The 18275-nt window shown below is 35.3% G+C and overlaps 2 protein-coding genes across 2 annotated transcripts; one reads left to right on the plus strand and one right to left on the minus strand.

The window, feature by feature from the left end:
* Positions 1-6388: 6388 nt before the first annotated feature.
* LOC128195372 (uncharacterized) lies at positions 6389-7777 on the minus strand. Its single transcript, XM_052872649.1, has one exon. It carries the CDS (start codon positions 7775-7777, stop codon positions 6389-6391), a length of 1389 nt encoding a protein of 462 aa, XP_052728609.1.
* A 6748-nt stretch (positions 7778-14525) lies between these two features.
* Positions 14526-17982, plus strand: LOC108328119 (probable purple acid phosphatase 20). Its single transcript, XM_017561926.2, has 5 exons — positions 14526-14823; positions 16395-16689; positions 16783-17357; positions 17449-17537; positions 17627-17982. Exons 1-5 carry the CDS (start codon positions 14680-14682, stop codon positions 17808-17810), a joined length of 1287 nt encoding a protein of 428 aa, XP_017417415.1. The 5' UTR covers positions 14526-14679; the 3' UTR covers positions 17811-17982.
* The last annotated feature ends 293 nt before the right edge of the window (positions 17983-18275 follow it).

Genomic DNA, 18275 nt, shown 5'->3' on the forward strand with positions numbered 1-18275 from the left:
CCTGGTTCGGATCTTACCAATCCTACGTCCAGTCGCTTATCTCAAAACAAGATAAACAATTCACTAATCACAAAACAATTACAAACTACAATCACAAAGATACAATTTGTAAAAGTTTAGAAAACACCTCTCTTGATGCCACAAGAGATGAGACAACACCTCCTTTGAATCTTCACAAAGGATGAAACACTTCCTCCGAATACTTCACGAAGGATGACTTTCTCTTCCGAACACTTCCTTAGATACACCAAGGATGAACCAGCTATTTGATAACTTTTTGGCAAGTATACCAAATCGTTACAAGTAATACAGTGATAAGTAAAGTATCGTTCTCCTCAGGGAATTTGTGTTACGTTATTCAATTAAAATTTATTTATCAAAATCAATTTGAACAACAAAATATAAGTGAATTACTAGTCTCAAAGTAGATGACAATTTAAAATTGAAATTAAAATTTAAAGAAAGCTTCATTGGAATTGACTTCATGACCACATTACAGTAACTATTCTGAGCAATATAACTTGCGTTCAAACATCAACATCACAGTATCTTGGTTTAATTCCTTAAAACAAGTTCTAAAGAATTATGTTCAATTATTAATTCCTTAAGTAATTAAACATAAACTTTGCATTAAGAACGATGTTATTGATGACCAGGAGAATTGACACTATCCCTAGCATCTTTCCTTCTGGTTGCTTTTCTTGCGTTAATACTCAAATTTACTTCCCAGTATAATTTAAATATAAAAACAAGTTTATTTTACTTCCGTAAAATAAAATGAAAAGTAAACAGGAAAAGCATATGAATACAATTTAAATTGAACAGGAAAGATTACATTAAATGTCAGCCATTACAGTCAATTCCAACGAATAAAAGTTTAGCCTATCCTAGACATCACAAACATACTCATTTCTGCAATTCCTTGCATGATGTGCAGTCTTGATGTCTTCAGACTTCTGATGGTCTCCTTCTCCAGAGCAGTTCTCCAAAAAATATTCTTCTTGCCCCTTTCAGTCTCATCCCCCTCTATCCTCCAAAGCACGTCTTTTAAAAGACAGTTTATTTCTCATAAAACTGCTCCATTCGCTCAGCGCACAGCAGCAGATTCGCTGTGCGAATTAAAATTAATTCAGCAATCAACTGCACCAACTCGCTAAGCGCACAGCCTCTGGTGCGCTGTGCGAATTCAAGACTTGAAATCTCCAAACTGGCATGATTCGCTCAGCGAACCAATGGTGGTGCGCTGTGCGAATGTATTCTCCTGGCTCTGCGAATTTTGCTTCTGCTATGCGAGAATTGGCTGACAAATTCACTTTTGTACAACTTTTCCTGAACAATATTTTACAACACAATCTACCTCCTATTACGACTTTTCACTGAGTAATAACATGAATAATTACAAAATTGAGATCCTTTATAAGTGTCAAAACATCTGTTTTTCACACTTATCAACTCCCCCAAACTTGAACTATTTCATGCCCTCAGGAAATAACAGAAACATATGAACAACTCATAACACACCTGTGACGTTTTGATAGAATGACTTTACACATCAGACAAATCACATGCATTCCTAAAGATTCAAACAGGTATGGCACAGTACAATACTCAAAAATTCACCTGTGTATAGAATATGTAAACCAGATCAGCATTTATCATTCTCACCACTCACAGTGTTTGTCCTCACAGCAGAATTGTCCTAGAACTTCATCAGCTTTTGCATTTCATTTGATTCACACACTTCACACACTATTGGTTAAGTCAAAAGGTCTTTTCAGGTTAAGATTTGGCTTGGCTAGAAAAAGAATCATGGTTTTTCTTGGATTCAAAGACACCTATTAAGAAGAGAACAACTTCAATTCCCAATACAGTACCCAAAATATATCATTTATCACATACCATTTTCTTTCACAGCTCAACCTTTTCTTTCCTTTTGAGCTTCTTCCTTTTTTTTTTTTCTTTCATATATTTTTTTTTTCTTTCCCCCAAACTTGAATTCAACCTTAACCTCTTTTAAAACATAATACATGTTCTCTTCTAAGGTGTAAGGTAGGATATCATCTAATAAGCTCAAGGTGGAAGGAAAAAAAAAATTTCCAAGGCTCAAAAGGGTTCACAACTGTATCACAGTGTCTAAAGGTTAGCTATCTGGCCAAGTAGCTATATAATCAATACAAACAGGGCCTTTTTCATCCTTAACCAAAAAGTGTGTGTACCTAGAATCATACTCATGCAAAATCCAAGTCCATATCCAGACAATTCAATATCTCTCAATCAGTATATGCGCTCAACACTCACAAATCTGGTCATATTCATACACACAGATAAAAATTTTGAAGCACAGTAACCACAAACATACATGTCATCATCATCAGGAATCACATAACTTAATCAGACAATGCATAGTCATTAAATCAAAACCTCAAAGTTTTTACAACCACAACCAACATCACAAATAAACTGAGTTCCACAATAACATCTAAACTGAAACATCTAAAAACAACATAACAAAAACATAAATAACACATCAATAACAGCGGTCCATCAGCACTCTACTAAGACGCATCTGGCCTGGATCTCCACTGGCTCTCCTGCGAATGATAACTCTGCTGTACCCATCTGGGATCTGGCTCCTCTTCCTCCTCATCACCATCACCTGCCATCATGTCCTCCTGCTCATCTAACTCTAGCTCAGGTGCTCCTGGAAAGGCACTCCCCCACCTAGACTCTGGCCTGCCCTCAGGCCATGGAATCTGCGCTGCAAACTGGTCTCCAGTCATCAGTGAATCTGGAGGAAAATCAGGGATGCCCAATGACAAATGATACATGCTCTCCTGTAAGGACACCTGACCCTGCTGCATAGTAGTGCACCAGTCGTGGATGTCGTCCTGTCTAGCCAGACTCTGCTGCATGTAGCGAGTGAAAATATCAGGTGAAGGAACAGATGGCGCTACAGGTGGTCTAGCCGCTCTAACATTCCGACGTGGAGGAGGGACTGGAGGAGGAGCATTCATAGCAGAGAACTCTTCCCTGTTGCTGCAATTCCTATCAAAGAATTTCTTATTGAGAGGGGGTTGAAGTTTCAAAGTGATATCAGAAACTCCAGGGACTCCACTGGCCTTGCACAATGCTGTCACCAAGGCAGGAAATCCAAGCTTACAGGTATCATTATCAGCAATCAGTGCCATTTCCTGAGAGATATAAGTTCCCAAATCCATGTCAATCCCTGTCATAATTCCATATACCATATAAGACCTTTCCAGATTGATGTCGGAAGTATGAGAATTGGGACAAATGTTGGTGAATGTGAAGAGACTCCAGATAGTGGCCAGTGAATTCAAATGTTTCCTTAATATTCTCACTGGTGTCCCACTAGTGCCAAGCTGATAGCCATATCCAGGAAGGCATAAAGTGGAGGCAATAAGGTCATGATCAGGATAGCTAGACATAAAAGCACTTAGGGGGCACGGCTGAAACATCAGTGTATTCAGAATCCTGTTCAGTGATCTGCGATCATAGCGTACTAGCTTGCCTCTCACTTTTGAAACTCTAGAGTGAGGCTGAGAGTGGTCAGGTTCCCAAGCATTTGCATAAAATTCTTTAACCAAGACTTCATCAATCTCATCTGGAAGGCTGGCTAAAACAAAATTCCATCTTCTCTTCTCCAGTTCTTCCTAGATATGGTCATACTCGCCTGGTTTCAATTCAACCCTCCTCTCAGGTAATAATGCCCTGCCCATGATGACCTGATGAAACCTATCAGAATGTGCCTCGGAAATAAATCGGTCCTGATCATAGTTCAGGACAAGGTTCTCCTCTTGGGTTTTTGAAGGTTGGGATCTAGAAGAAGACCCTCGGGTGGTCTTTCTCTTCTTTTCTTGTGTGCTCTTGGGAGGTGCCATCTGCAAGAATTAATAAACAGTGCACACAATTTGTAGAAATTTGGTCAGAGCAAGTGAATAACTCAAAACACATATGCTGGCAGATGGCATTCGCTATGCGCCAGCGTGCGCTATGCGAATTTGCATTTTCAGTGTCTGCTGTGAAGACTAATTCGCTATGCGAATGTATCGCTATGCGAAAAAGGCGAAATAAGTGTTTTTACTCATGGATCATTCGCTATGCGACCAGAGTCGCTGTGCGAATTACATATCAGATATAAAACCTATAATTCGCTTTGCGACTTTCTCGCCAGGCGAATTTCATGTAACCAGACCTCTAATTCGCTTGGCGAACGTGTCGCCTAACGAGAGTCAGTGCAGAGGATCCCAGTAGAGATCAAATGACAGTCATGAATATGCATAAACAGATGTTGCTTGAAAGTGTATATTCACACAGTGGTTCAAGATAGCATTCCAATCAGACCGAAAATCCTATTATACTCCTATGAACATTAAAAACAGAGAAGCAAATGGAGAGTAGAAAATGAAACCTGTGGAGAGTGACCAAGATCAGTGAACAAGATCAGAGAGTGAAGAGGCACTTGAAGCAAAGCAGAAAGGGAAATGGTGGCAATGGAGATAAAGTGGAGAAATTGGCAGAGAGGAAGGATACGTTCGCTGTGCGAAAATGGAAGAGAGTGGTGGTTAGGGTAAAATGAAGAATGAAGAATGGTAAAATGAGATGGGAGAAGAAGTATGTTTTAAAAAAAAAATAACTGAACGAGTCAATTCGCATAGCGCACTACAGCTGTGCGCTGTGCGAATTTCTCTCGTTTTCTGCACCTTTGATTATTTTATTATTTTTTTGAATTTTGTTGTTTAGTCGCAGAGCGCACCTCAACTGTGCGCTGTGCGACTTATTTTTAATTTTTTTTTTTACATAAAATTCGCAGAGCGCATTTCAGCTATGCGCTATGCGAATTAAAACACTAAAATCACTCTCATTTAATTCGCTGTGCGAATTTTGACAGAGCTCACTCCCAACTTTAAGTAGCATAGCGCAAAGTGTGCGCTATGCGAATTAAATCACTCAAATTTCTCTAGTGATTTTATTCGCCTTGCTTATCAAATGCGCTATGCGAATACTTCCGCAAAGAGAAAAATTAAACCTTTAAATCGCAAAGCGAATGGAATCGCTATGCGAATTAAAACACTCAAAACAATTTCTTTTTCTCTCTCGCAAAGCGCATAAAATTCGCTGTGTGAATAAATCACTGCTTCATAAAATCATCTAGTCGCATAGCGCACCTCAGCTGTGCGCTGTGCGACTAAAACGTCAGAAATCAATCCTTAAGCTTCATTAACACCTCCTCTCCACAATCAATCTCCACAATTACAGAAACACAATCAACAAACACATATATACAAACATGTGCTAGGGTGCCTCCTAGCAAGCGCTTCTTTAACGTCACTAGCTTGACCCAGACAATTCATGGTTAAGTTGGATTCTTGATGTTAGTGTTCTTTTTCCTTTCATGACACCAACATTTTCTGAGTAACTTTCTTGTCACCAACTTAATTCTTCTTGAATATGGAGCCTTAATTTCGAGTACTCCATTTGCCTTTATGTCCTTGATGACCCATAACCTGTTCTTAAGATTCACAGGTATTCCAGGTTTGAGTTCATCACTTTTCACTTCAATTTGTTGGTGAACTCTTTGCTTCTCCTTATCTTCATCTCTTTCCTTCACTTTTGGATTGAAACAATTAAGATTCTTCTTGGCCAACTTGGCAACTTGCCTTGGAAGACTAGTAATTGCTAAAACTTCATCTTTTACTTTGGAACTAGTCTTTTCCTCTTGATTTTGCTTCACATCTTCAAGGACATTAAATATCACCTCTTCATCTTGGTCTTTTAATTTTACAGTTCCATCATCAACATGAATGACAACCTTAGTTGTCTTCATGAAAGGTCTTCCAAGAATGAGAGGTATATCTACACCTTCCTCCATTTCCATTACTACAAAATCAACAGGGAATTTTAGTTTATCAACTTTAATCACCACATCTTCCACTACACCGTAAGGATGCTTAATGGACCTATCTGCCATTTGCAAGATCATTTTTGTTGACTTGACTTCAAGGTCACCAATCTTTTTGAGCATAGATAGGGGCATCAAATTAATGCTAGCACCTAAGTCAACAAGAGCCTTCCCTATATCATGATTTCCAATGGTGCAAGGAATCGTGAAACTCCCTGGATCTTTGACTTTTGGAGGTAGAGATTTCTGCATAATTGCACTGCAATTTCCATGCACTTCAATTGTTTCCTCATCTAAATACTTCTTCTTTTTACTGAGGAATTGCTTCACATATTTTGCATAAGCAGGAATTTGTTGCAGTGCTTCAGTCAAGGGCAAAGTAATCTCAAGTTGATTAAATATCTTCTTGAACCGATCCATTTGTCTTTCCTTATCCTTCTGTGAAGTATTTTTAGGATAAGGAAGTTACTTCACCAACACTTTCTCTTTTTGTCTTCCATCTTCCTTCCTGTTTCTACTTTCTTCTTCTTCAATCACCTTCTTTTGATCCTCCTCTTTGTGTACTTGAATCTCTTTATTTGTCGGCTTCTCCTTGGAATCAAACCCCACTTCTTTTCCACTTCTGGTTATTATGACATTACATTCCTCCCTGGAGTGAATTTCATTCTTAGCCACAAATTTCTTTTCAGATGTCTCATCCAGCTTCTTTGCAAGTTGACTCACTTGTGTCTCCAAGTTTCTAATAGAAGCTTCAGTGCTTTTATGGTTGGAGATGGATACTTGCATAAATTGTTGCAAAGTTTCTTCAAGCTTGGATGTCCTATCAGAAAGAGTAGGTTGTTGTTGAAACTGTTGTTGTGGTGGTCTACTAGAACTAGCCTGACCCATGCTAGGATGAGGTCTCCATCCTTGATTATAATTTCCATAATTACCAGAACGGCCTTGATTTCCCATGTAATTGACCTCTTCCTTAGCATTGGTAAGAATAGCACACTGTCCATTTTGGTGCTCTCCACCACACAGTTCACACCCTTGCACAGTATGTTGTGCCTGTGATACATTTTGAATCTGTAATTGTGATACCTTTTTCATCAGAGACTCAAGCTGTTGAGTCATAATTTTATTTTGGGCTAATAAGGCATCTTGGGATTGCAACTCAAACATTCCCTTCTTTTGATTTTGTCCTCTCTCACCCTGAACATCATTGTCGCTTGATGCCATATTTTCAATAATTTCATGAGCTTCATCAGGTGTCTTCCACCTAATGTTACCTCCTGTTGAGGCATCTAGCATCAATTTTGTGTGAGATTTTAAACCTCCTAAAAACAGGTTCAATTGAGTGGGGACATCAAATCCATGTATGGGAGTCTTTCTTAACAATCCCTTAAACCTATCCCATGTCTGACTCAAAGTCTCTTCAGGTTCCTGTTGGAAAGAGGATATCTCTTGCTTGCCTTTGTTTATTTTTGATTGAGGGAAATACTTCTGCAAAAACTTTGACACAACGTCATCCCAACCTGTCAGACTTCTCTCAGGAAAAGAATTTAACCATTTCTTGGCATTGCCTGCCAAGGAAAATGGAAAAAGACTAAGTCTGATTGCCTCCTCTGACACATTCAACATTTTCACAGTGTTGCAATATTCATTAAAAGTTGCCAGATGATCGTAGGGATTTTCGTGTGACAATCCTGAAAACTGATTACTTTGAACAAGATGTATCAATGCTGGCTTCATTTCCATGTTAGCCGCAATTATCACAGGTTTGGCTATACTGTTGAAAGATGTAGGTACCGTCACTGAAGCATAATCTTCCAACGTACGCCTTCTTTGTTCATTTTCCCTGTTTTCCTCCATCTTTTTACCCTCTTGGTCAGATGAAAAACAAGCGTTTGAGGATAAGTTGGATTCTCTAGCTTCTTTTTTTCGATTTTCTTTTCTACACCTACTATTATTTCTACGGGCTGTCCTTTCAATCTCATAATCAAACAATAAATTCTCAGACTTTGTTCTGCGTGGCATACAGAACAAAAATCTCCAATGACCAACCCAAGAAATAACAACAGGAACAAAACACAATATATACAGATACACAGAAAACTAAAACAATGAATTTACGGAGATGCAAACAAAATTGAAACTGATAAACAACTAATTGAAATAACAAAACAATCAAATTCCCCGGCAGCGGCGCCAAAAACTTGATAACTTTTTGGCAAGTATACCAAATCGTTACAAGTAATACAGTAATAAGTAAAGTATCGTTCTCCTCAGGGAATTTGTGTTACGTTATTCAATTAAAATTTATTTATCAAAATCAATTTGAACAACAAAATATAAGTGAATTACTAGTCTCAAAGTAGATGACAATTTAAAATTGAAATTAAAATTTAAAGAAAGCTTCATTGGAATTGACTTCATGACCACATTACAGTAACTATTCTGAGCAATATAACTTGCGTTCAAACATCAACATCACAGTATCTTGGTTTAATTCCTTAAAACAAGTTCTAAAGAATTATGTTCAATTATTAATTCCTTAAGTAATTAAACATAAACTTTGCATTAAGAACGATGTTATTGATGACCAGGAGAATTGACACTATCCCTAGCATCTTTCCTTCTGGTTGCTTTTCTTGCGTTAATACTCAAATTTACTTCCCAGTATAATTTAAATATAAAAACAAGTTTATTTTACTTCCGTAAAATAAAATGAAAAGTAAACAGGAAAAGCATATGAATACAATTTAAATTGAACAGGAAAGATTACATTAAATGTCAGCCATTACAGTCAATTCCAACGAATAAAAGTTTAGCCTATCCTAGACATCACAAACATACTCATTTCTGCAATTCCTTGCATGATGTGCAGTCTTGATGTCTTCAGACTTCTGATGGTCTCCTTCTCCAGAGCAGTTCTCCAAAAAATATTCTTCTTGCCCCTTTCAGTCTCATCCCCCTCTATCCTCCAAAGCACGTCTTTTAAAAGACAGTTTATTTCTCATAAAACTGCTCCATTCGCTCAGCGCACAGCAGCAGATTCGCTGTGCGAATTAAAATTAATTCAGCAATCAACTGCACCAACTCGCTAAGCGCACAGCCTCTGGTGCGCTGTGCGAATTCAAGACTTGAAATCTCCAAACTGGCATGATTCGCTCAGCGAACCAATGGTGGTGCGCTGTGCGAATGTATTCTCCTGGCTCTGCGAATTTTGCTTCTGCTATGCGAGAATTGGCTGACAAATTCACTTTTGTACAACTTTTCCTGAACAATATTTTACAACACAATCTACCTCCTATTACGACTTTTCACTGAGTAATAACATGAATAATTACAAAATTGAGATCCTTTATAAGTGTCAAAACATCTGTTTTTCACACTTATCACTATTCCTCTATCACCGTAGCAGTATTTCACCAACTCTACAGACAGAGTTTCCTTAGCTGAGCAAGAGCACACAATTCTCAAGAGTTTCTGAGTATTTGAGCACAAGGGAAGAGTAGTAGTTGATCCCTTGAGAGGAAAATGAGAGTCTATTTATAAACTCATCCAAAGGCTCTTCCATTCTTCGAAAATGAGCCATCTGACTGTTTTAATCGATTAAATCAAGTATTAATCGATTAAACTAAATACAACGGCTAGTTTTTCAAATCTGAAACCCCTAACGGCTAGTGTTAATCGTTTATTCTCAGGTTTAATCGATTAACTAATCGATTATTTTAGGCTTTAATCGATTATTCCAGTGCAACGGCTAGTCTTCAACTCTGGAACCTCCAACGGACTGTTTTAATCGATTAATCTCAGGATTAATCGATTACATAATCGATTAATCTCAGGATTAATCGATTACATAATCGATTAAAACAAGCTTTAATCGATTAATCCAGAGGCAATTTGGTTTTCAGTGTCAGCCTCGTTTTAATCGATTAATACCCATTTTAATCGATTAAAACAGTGCACTTTGGACTCTGGTTTTTGATTATATGGTATGGAATTACATGGAATAAAAAACACTAAATGTCTAAGTCCTAGACACTAAATTACAATTATTACAAAAGCTTTTCCATAGCAATACAAGTCTTCATAACATCTTGATTTCTTCTTGACTTGATTTGGACATCATCAAAACTTCATCTTCATCATTTTGCTAACAGTAATAACAATAGGATTCTTAATCCTCTAACATAACAAATCAATCAAACGAATTACTTAATCATCGATCCTCGATCATCGATCTTCAACCCTTGATGTAATCACTAATATCTCACACATAGACTCTTGGTTTATCCACTCCTTAGCACCTATGCTAACTACTTACTATACTCTTATAGTAACATCGCTATCACATAGCATCACTTGGAGCATCGCAACCACTATGATCACCATCATAGATGCACCACCATCATGACTATATCACAGTCATGAAAAAGACCATGAGCATCATCATACCATAAAACACCACAATGAAAAGAATCAGTTACACTATTGTACCCTACCTCACTGATTGTAGTCACTCCTACAGTCTCATTTGTAAATTCCCCATACAGATACATTCGAGTAGTCCCGCAATCTAGCAAGGAACATGTAATCCTGCCACACAAGGACAAGGAAGACACATTCACCCCCACACAAGGAAGGCTCAATACCCGAATAACCTCCAATGCACACAAGGCAAAAGGAAACACTTATTTGCAGATAACACCAGGATTTATTAGGTATAGCAAGTACACCTCATCTTCCACTGTCATGCTCATCAATCACATACTAAGGTACATCCCAACACTCACACATGTTTCAATCTCATCCACAAGTCAAACATGACCTTAAACAAAACCCCAAAATTCATTCTATGATTCTCATCACGTTCTGCAACTTTTCCAAAATAGAGCTCCTGATGAGAGACTGTTTTCTCCCAAACTATACTTCTGATTGATGATCCGAACGGTCAGAATAAAGAACCATACGTTTAGAACCTACTGTCAAAAAATCAGCTCGATGTAACGTTAAACGACTTTGCAACGACGAAAACACAAGTGTAGGTTTTGTGTTATGCGAGAATACTTTTCTCTTTTCGTTTTGGTTGTTTTCTCCCAAAGTAGACCGCCAATTGACAATCCGAAAGGTTAAAATAAAGAACCACACGTCTGGAACCTATTGTCAAAAGATAAGCTCGATCCAATGGTGAACGATTTCACAATGACGAAAACAATAGCGTAGGTTTTATGTTATGCGAGAATGACTTCTTTTCCTTCCTTTAACCCACTACTTACAACATATATTTGCACGGAAATCCCCATGCATCATAACTTTGTTCTCCCTTAGCATCAATTTTTTTTTTGGATAACTCAACAAAACACACATAATACATGCCTAGGGAAAACTAAACATAATTATCACATAAACCTTATGCTCATGCATATACAAACCCTTGCCCAACATTAACCACATATAATCATATTCATATGGATCAAAACAAGGATTATCAATAAGATAATCAAGAACACGTGTGATATACAACAACAATCAAACAAAGGTAAGCTTCCCATATTTTGGCCAATCTTAGGGCTTTATCTAACTTTAAAAATACATCAAGTCCTTCCTTGCACTGGGGTTTTCTTTAGCTTTTACTCCTCTCTCTTAGAAAACGTCTTTTCTCTCCCTTAACTCTCTAATTTTCGTTTTTGATTTTAAGGTAGCAATATTTAGCCCCATTTTACTCTCTTCCTTTTTATCTTTTTCTATTTTATCTATATCTTTTTAGTTAAAATAATATCTTTCATTTAATCTATAAAACCACTAAGATTTCCTCTCTTATTTTATCTGGTGTATTATTTCAAAATATCAACAACCACCAAATATTTCAAAGATTCACGTAATCTTTCTATTTTGTTTTCAGATTCTCATTTTTATTCTTTTCTTTCTACACCCCCTTAACTTAATGAGGGTATAAGACTCTTTTGCCCATGGGCCCAAAATACAAATTAAAATCAAAAGTTTACTTTAACTCTCTTTCTTTCTAAAATTTGGCCCACATGTATTCAATCCCAAATCACCCTTCTACCATGAATCCAACACACCAAATAATAAACACAATAATTATAATTGTAGAAAACATCTAACCATTAAACACCAATTATCAAACAATCATCTTAAAGTCTCACAACCACATTATTCATTAATTACCACATTTTCCTAGGGTCTTACATTCATCCCTCCTCAAAAGAATTTTCGTCCTGGAATATTGCTCTAGTTACTAAAAAAAACGAGGATTCTCCTTCTTCATAACCTCATTTAACTCCCAAGTCATTTCATGAGTAGTTTCATCCCACAACACCTTCACTGCACGAATGTTTTTCCCTCTCAAAGTCTTAGTTTGTACATCTAACTCCTGTATTGGTCTTGTTTCAATGGTTAAGTCTTCTTTAACTTGAATATCATCCACCTCTAACACATGACTTGGATATGGCACATACTTCCTCAACTAAGACAAAAGCATTGTGCAAGTTTTCCAACTGAGGTGGTAGTGTTATCTCATAAGCTACCAGACCAATCTTCTTAAGCATTTGATATGACTCAATAAACTTTGGTGACAACTTCCTTGACTTAATAACACCCTTAACTCCCGCTGTTGGTGTCACTCGCATAAACACATGATCTCCAACTTCAAACTCCAACGGTGTTTTTCTTTGGTCAGCATAAGACTTCCGCCTACTACGAGTTGCCCTCATTCGTTCATGAATCATTTTCACCTTGTCAGTAGTTTGTTGTAACAACTCTAGACCTACCGTCACTGATTCTCCATCCTGAAAGCAACATAATAGTGTGCGACACCTTATTCCATACAAAGCTTCAAAAGGTGTCATCTCGATGCTAGAATGATAACTATTGTTGTAGATTTATAAAGGAGTTTTGATCTTTATGCATAAAAGAGAATGAATATGGGTGTAGGAGTGAGTATTTCCTGAAGAATAACAAATGTATTTATGATATTTTTGGACCTTTGAGTTCATGTTATAAAACGGATAAAGTGATATAAATAATATTAATAAAATAAGGACTTATCTCAAATATGTAATAATAAAAACAATAATATAGTATCTTAACGCAAATAGTAATAACAATATTGTGATGTGATCAAATTGACAAAATTTGTTATAATTATCATTAATATATGAATATTTGTTCCAATAAAAATATTTTAGACTATTCCTAGACGATGAAACTTATTGAACATGGTTAAACTTCATTTTTAACACATGTATTAGATTGGGTAATTACATTTTCATACCTTCTAATTCATATAATTACCAAATTATTACTTATTTTTTATTTAATTCTTTTAGATTTCAAGATGAAATATTTATACTATAATAATTTGCATTTCGTCAGTCCCATAGTAAGACATTTGTCAATTAAACACACATTAAAAAAAAACATTTAAGTTAGATTTAATGAGGAGAACAACTTGTTTTGACTTTTGACTACATTCCCATTATGGCATTAACCAGGATTAGCACTTATATAGCATTTGTATGTCCTTCACGTAGTTCCAATCATAAACTTTATACTCTTCGCCCAGACAAAGGAAAAGTAAATCGCAACTCGAATGAAAGCAAAACGTATCGTTATCGTTGTGATAAAATTTCTTCATCAAAGAATGCTTTCTCGTAAGTTTTCATGGAGAATTCGTGCAAACTCTTAATTAAGCCACTTTTGTTTTAGGATTTTTTTTTACGATTCAATATTTAATTGGGAGCTCTGGAAATCAATCACTAGTAATTTCCATTTTTGGTTTGTTACAAGAAATGTCATTTAAAAAGTGTCATCTCATAGATATATTTTAATAACAAATCATTTTTATATTTAGAAACAAAAGAACGGTAATAATGAGTAAATTGACTTCTTTGTTATGACCGCCTCTAATTTTTCAAAAAAGATAAAACGCCACTTTTATTGTCAAATAACGTTATATTTTCCAAAACTCACACAAATAATTTATGTAATTAGACAAAAAATACTTTAGTAAATGTGTCAGGTTTTAATAATTTTTTTAATATAAATATTAATTTCTCTCGTCCAATTGCATTGTTAACTATTATTATTATTATTGAAATTGATTTTCCTTTGTATAAATTAACCTTTTGAAGTTGTTCCATTTATATATTTTTTTTTCCTTTTCCAATTTTTCGAATTGTGTCCTTTCATTTTATCGTAAAACTATTATTATTACTGAAATTAATTTTCCTTTGTATACATTAACCTTTTGAAGGTTTTCCATTTACATATTTTTTTTCCCTTTCCAATTTTTTGAATTGTTTCTTTCCTTTTATCCTAAAACTCACCAAAAAAAGGCATAACTCAGGCTAAAACAAACAAACAGGTTTTTTAGATTTTTTTAATAACTGGAGAGAAAAATATAATATTTTCTGTCTTCTCATCGTTGATTCTGTTCCGTAACTGCAACAAGGTTAAATATTTTTTTGAAAAAGGGAATATCAGAATATCCCATAATCGAAATTAAAGTATGAATACAACAGCTGGAGTTCCAAGACATGTCGACACATATGGATTGGTTACAAATTGTGAAGTGTGAACGCACAAGGAAACTTGTGGGTCGTAGAATATTCAAATCACGCAATAAATATATATATACACACATTCACTGATTTTCATCAACCACCTTCTCCTCTTTCTTCATTTTCAATCTCAAATTTCTTTGATTCTAGTGACAACATTTTCAGCACCGAAATTTCAAAACGATGTTGGTGCAAAGAATGTGCATGCTAGGGTTCTTGCTAATCGTCGGAATCTTCGAACTCGACGCCGTTTATGGTTACAATCGACCACCACCTCGTCAAAACCTCTTTATTCCAAACTTGGATCACTCCGACTTGCCACAACAGGTAACAACAAACTACTACGCTTATGCAAATTTGACTTTTGATTTTCTGCATCGATGCTTTATTTGCATTTCCAGTTAGCGAAGTGAGAAAGAAAAACTGTTCAAGAAACTCGAGTTTTCTTATTGATTTTGTGGATATTCAATAGAGTAACTGCTTGAATTTTGAAATTCACATTCATGGCGCATTTAATGTTCCTGAACACTGGAGCCAGCCAACACATATATCAACATCTTATTGACAACATATGTTTGAGGTTCAGATTTCTCATCGATAAATTGAGTGTGCGATTGTTTTATTGTGGCCTTATATATATATTTTTAACTGAAAAATTATTATGTTACCGTAATCTTCATCAATTTTTAAGTATTTATGTTTTTCAATTCATGTGAATAGTCGGGTGAAGAAGGCAACATGTTTGATTACCAGAAGGAGAGGATTGGCTTAATCTGGTACCAAACCGCGAAATGGTTAAACCAAACGCTTTGTTGTTGCGTGTGTCTTCTCATCTTTTTGGCATCTTGCATCGATCAAAGAAATAAGATAACGACCTCAAATTTGTTTAACTTGCCTACAATTTTATTTTTAACGAAACTTTGTACGAAATTAAATTATCACGATTGTTTTTCTTGAAATAGTATTCTGAATTTAAAACTAATTTAAATACTAATATATAGACTGTTTTTCCTTTTTTTTTCATTTTCTTTTTATCTTTGCACATTTTTTCATATTTTTTCCCTCTCACTCCTCTTCTCGCGAATCGAAGAGAAGGGATGAATTTGCTATTTTTTATTTTATTTCTTTTAAATATTTAATAAAAAATTATTATCTATAATCTACGAAAATACGCTTTTTTTTGTCTATTTTTTTTTTAATTTTACTCTCTTAGTTATTATTTTTTAAACTTAAATAAATATTCATAATAAAAAAATCTATTTTCCAATTTTATAATTTTAATAACTATTTTTTTTAATTTAAATAGTTACACGTTATAAAAAATTATTTATCGTTTTAGAAACTATTTTTTAAAATTTAAAAATTAATTATTTTTAATATTTTAGTAACATAATATTACTTATAATATTTTTATTTCAATAACTAGAATCTATTTTATTTATAATTATATTTATAACTATATATCTATAATTGTATACATTTTTTTAAATTTTACTCTTTTAATTATTACTTTTAAAATTTAAATAACTTATAAATATTTAAAAAAGATGTACGTGTTGCAATAGATTCTGTGTTTAGTATCTCTAAAAAAAGCTATTTGATTTCTTTCTCTTTGTAAATCTTGACAACTAAGAACACAGTTTAATTTAAATATTTGAATGATTTAATTTATATACATTTATTGTAATTTTAGAAAAATATAGATAATCGTGTAATTTTATGCAAGTGGTTACATAGGTCTGATCGAAACACTAATTAAATTATTAGTTTATCTAAGAGAAAATTCTTAAACTAAAGTGTTGGCACAGGTTATTCTCTCATAAATTATTCTAAACAAGTTTCTCCGACGAAGTCTTAATAATGAATGTGTTGGCAATGGGTGGATCTTTCTGTCTCAGGTACACATATCTCAAGTGGGAGAAAACAAGATGAGGATATCGTGGATCACAGACAGCCCAACTTCACCAAAGGTTTCCTACGGTCCATCTCCTTCAGCAAATGCATTATCTGTCACAGGGACTACCTCGTCCTACCGTTATCTCTTTTACAAGTCCGGTGAAATTCATGACGTTGTAATTGGTCCCCTCAACCCCAACACTGTCTACTACTACCGTTTGGGTGATCCACCCTCTTCCCTAACATACAACTTCAAGACTCCACCTTCTCAACTTCCCATCAAGTTTGCAGTAGTTGGTATCCCCTCATATATATCCTAGTGAATGAAGAATGTTAATTACACTGTGTTTTCCTTACAACATGTGTAAATGTTTTCGAATGATGTCGCAGGAGATCTTGGACAAACGGATTGGACGACTTCGACCTTGCAGCATGTAGCTAAATCAAACTACGACATGTTGATTCTACCCGGTGACCTATCCTACGCAGACTTTATTCAACCTCTATGGGACTCCTTTGGTCGATTGGTAGAACCTTTAGCTAGCCAGCGTCCTTGGATGGTCACCCAAGGCAACCACGAAAAGGAGAAGATTCCTCTCGTTCACTCAGAGCCATTCACGGCATACAACGCCAGATGGCACATGCCCTTCGAAGAAAGTGGATCAGACTCTAACCTCTACTATTCTTTCAATGTCGCTGGCGTTCATGTCATCATGCTTGGCTCCTACGCCAAATTTCAACCTTCTTCTCCGCAATACAATTGGCTTAAATCTGACCTGCAAAAGGTTAACAGGGGAAAAACTCCCTGGGTTCTGGTGCTCATTCACGCCCCTTGGTACAACTCCAACACTGCTCATCAGGGTGAGCCTGAATCCCTTGAAATGAAAGCTTCCATGGAAGACTTGCTCTTCCAAGCCCGTGTGGATGTTGTTTTTGCAGGCCATGTTCATGCTTATGAACGCTTTGTGAGTACAATATATTATTACTCATACTGTTGTTACTATTTGATCTGTTTGTTTCTCTTGTTTTATTTAACCTATTTGTTTGTTTTATCAGACACGGGTTTATAAAGACAAAGCTAACAATTGTGGTCCAGTGCATATCACAATCGGGGACGGGGGTAACCGTGAAGGCCTTGCTAATAAGTAATTCATGTTTCACCATAATTAATTTGTGTAAATTCATGATGTTTGATTTACAATGAATCAATTCGCTGTGTTTTTTGCTTGAACAGGTACATAGATCCTAAGCCAGCGATATCAATGTTCAGGGAGGCTAGCTTTGGACATGGTATATTGGAAGTATTTAATGCATCTCACGCACGGTGGACATGGCATAAGAACGATAACGATGAAGCTGTTGTTAGTGATACTATCTGGCTTACGAGTTTCTCCTCCAATCCTTCTTGTAAACAGTGATCAAACAATCATGCTAATAGGATTTCCAGCTATTTAATCCTGGAAAACTAAATATAGGATGCAAATATCAACAACAACAAAAATAGAATTTTATTATAATCAGACTGAAATACTTATGTAATGAAAGGCAATCGGTGCTATATTCTAATAAATACTATTCCAATAAAAAAAATTACGGAAAGAGTTTATTCTCAAATTTCAAAATAAATGTTTGTTCTCTTAGTTATTTATGTTTGTTATCTTCACTTAATAATTAATCTGTTTAAATATAGACATTTATTATAAAATGTAATTGAAAAATCATAAAATAAAAATATTTAAATTATTTTTCTTTCATTCAAGAATTTGTAAAGTCTATTTCTTTATTAAAAAATATATGTGACACTAAATTATAAATAAATAGTCAATAAAAATGATAAATATAATTTTTTATGTGGTGTTCTGTCCATATACATTTTTGTATGT

Source organism: Vigna angularis, chromosome 2 (assembly GCF_016808095.1).
Source record: "Vigna angularis cultivar LongXiaoDou No.4 chromosome 2, ASM1680809v1, whole genome shotgun sequence".
NCBI lineage: Eukaryota > Viridiplantae > Streptophyta > Magnoliopsida > Fabales > Fabaceae > Vigna > Vigna angularis.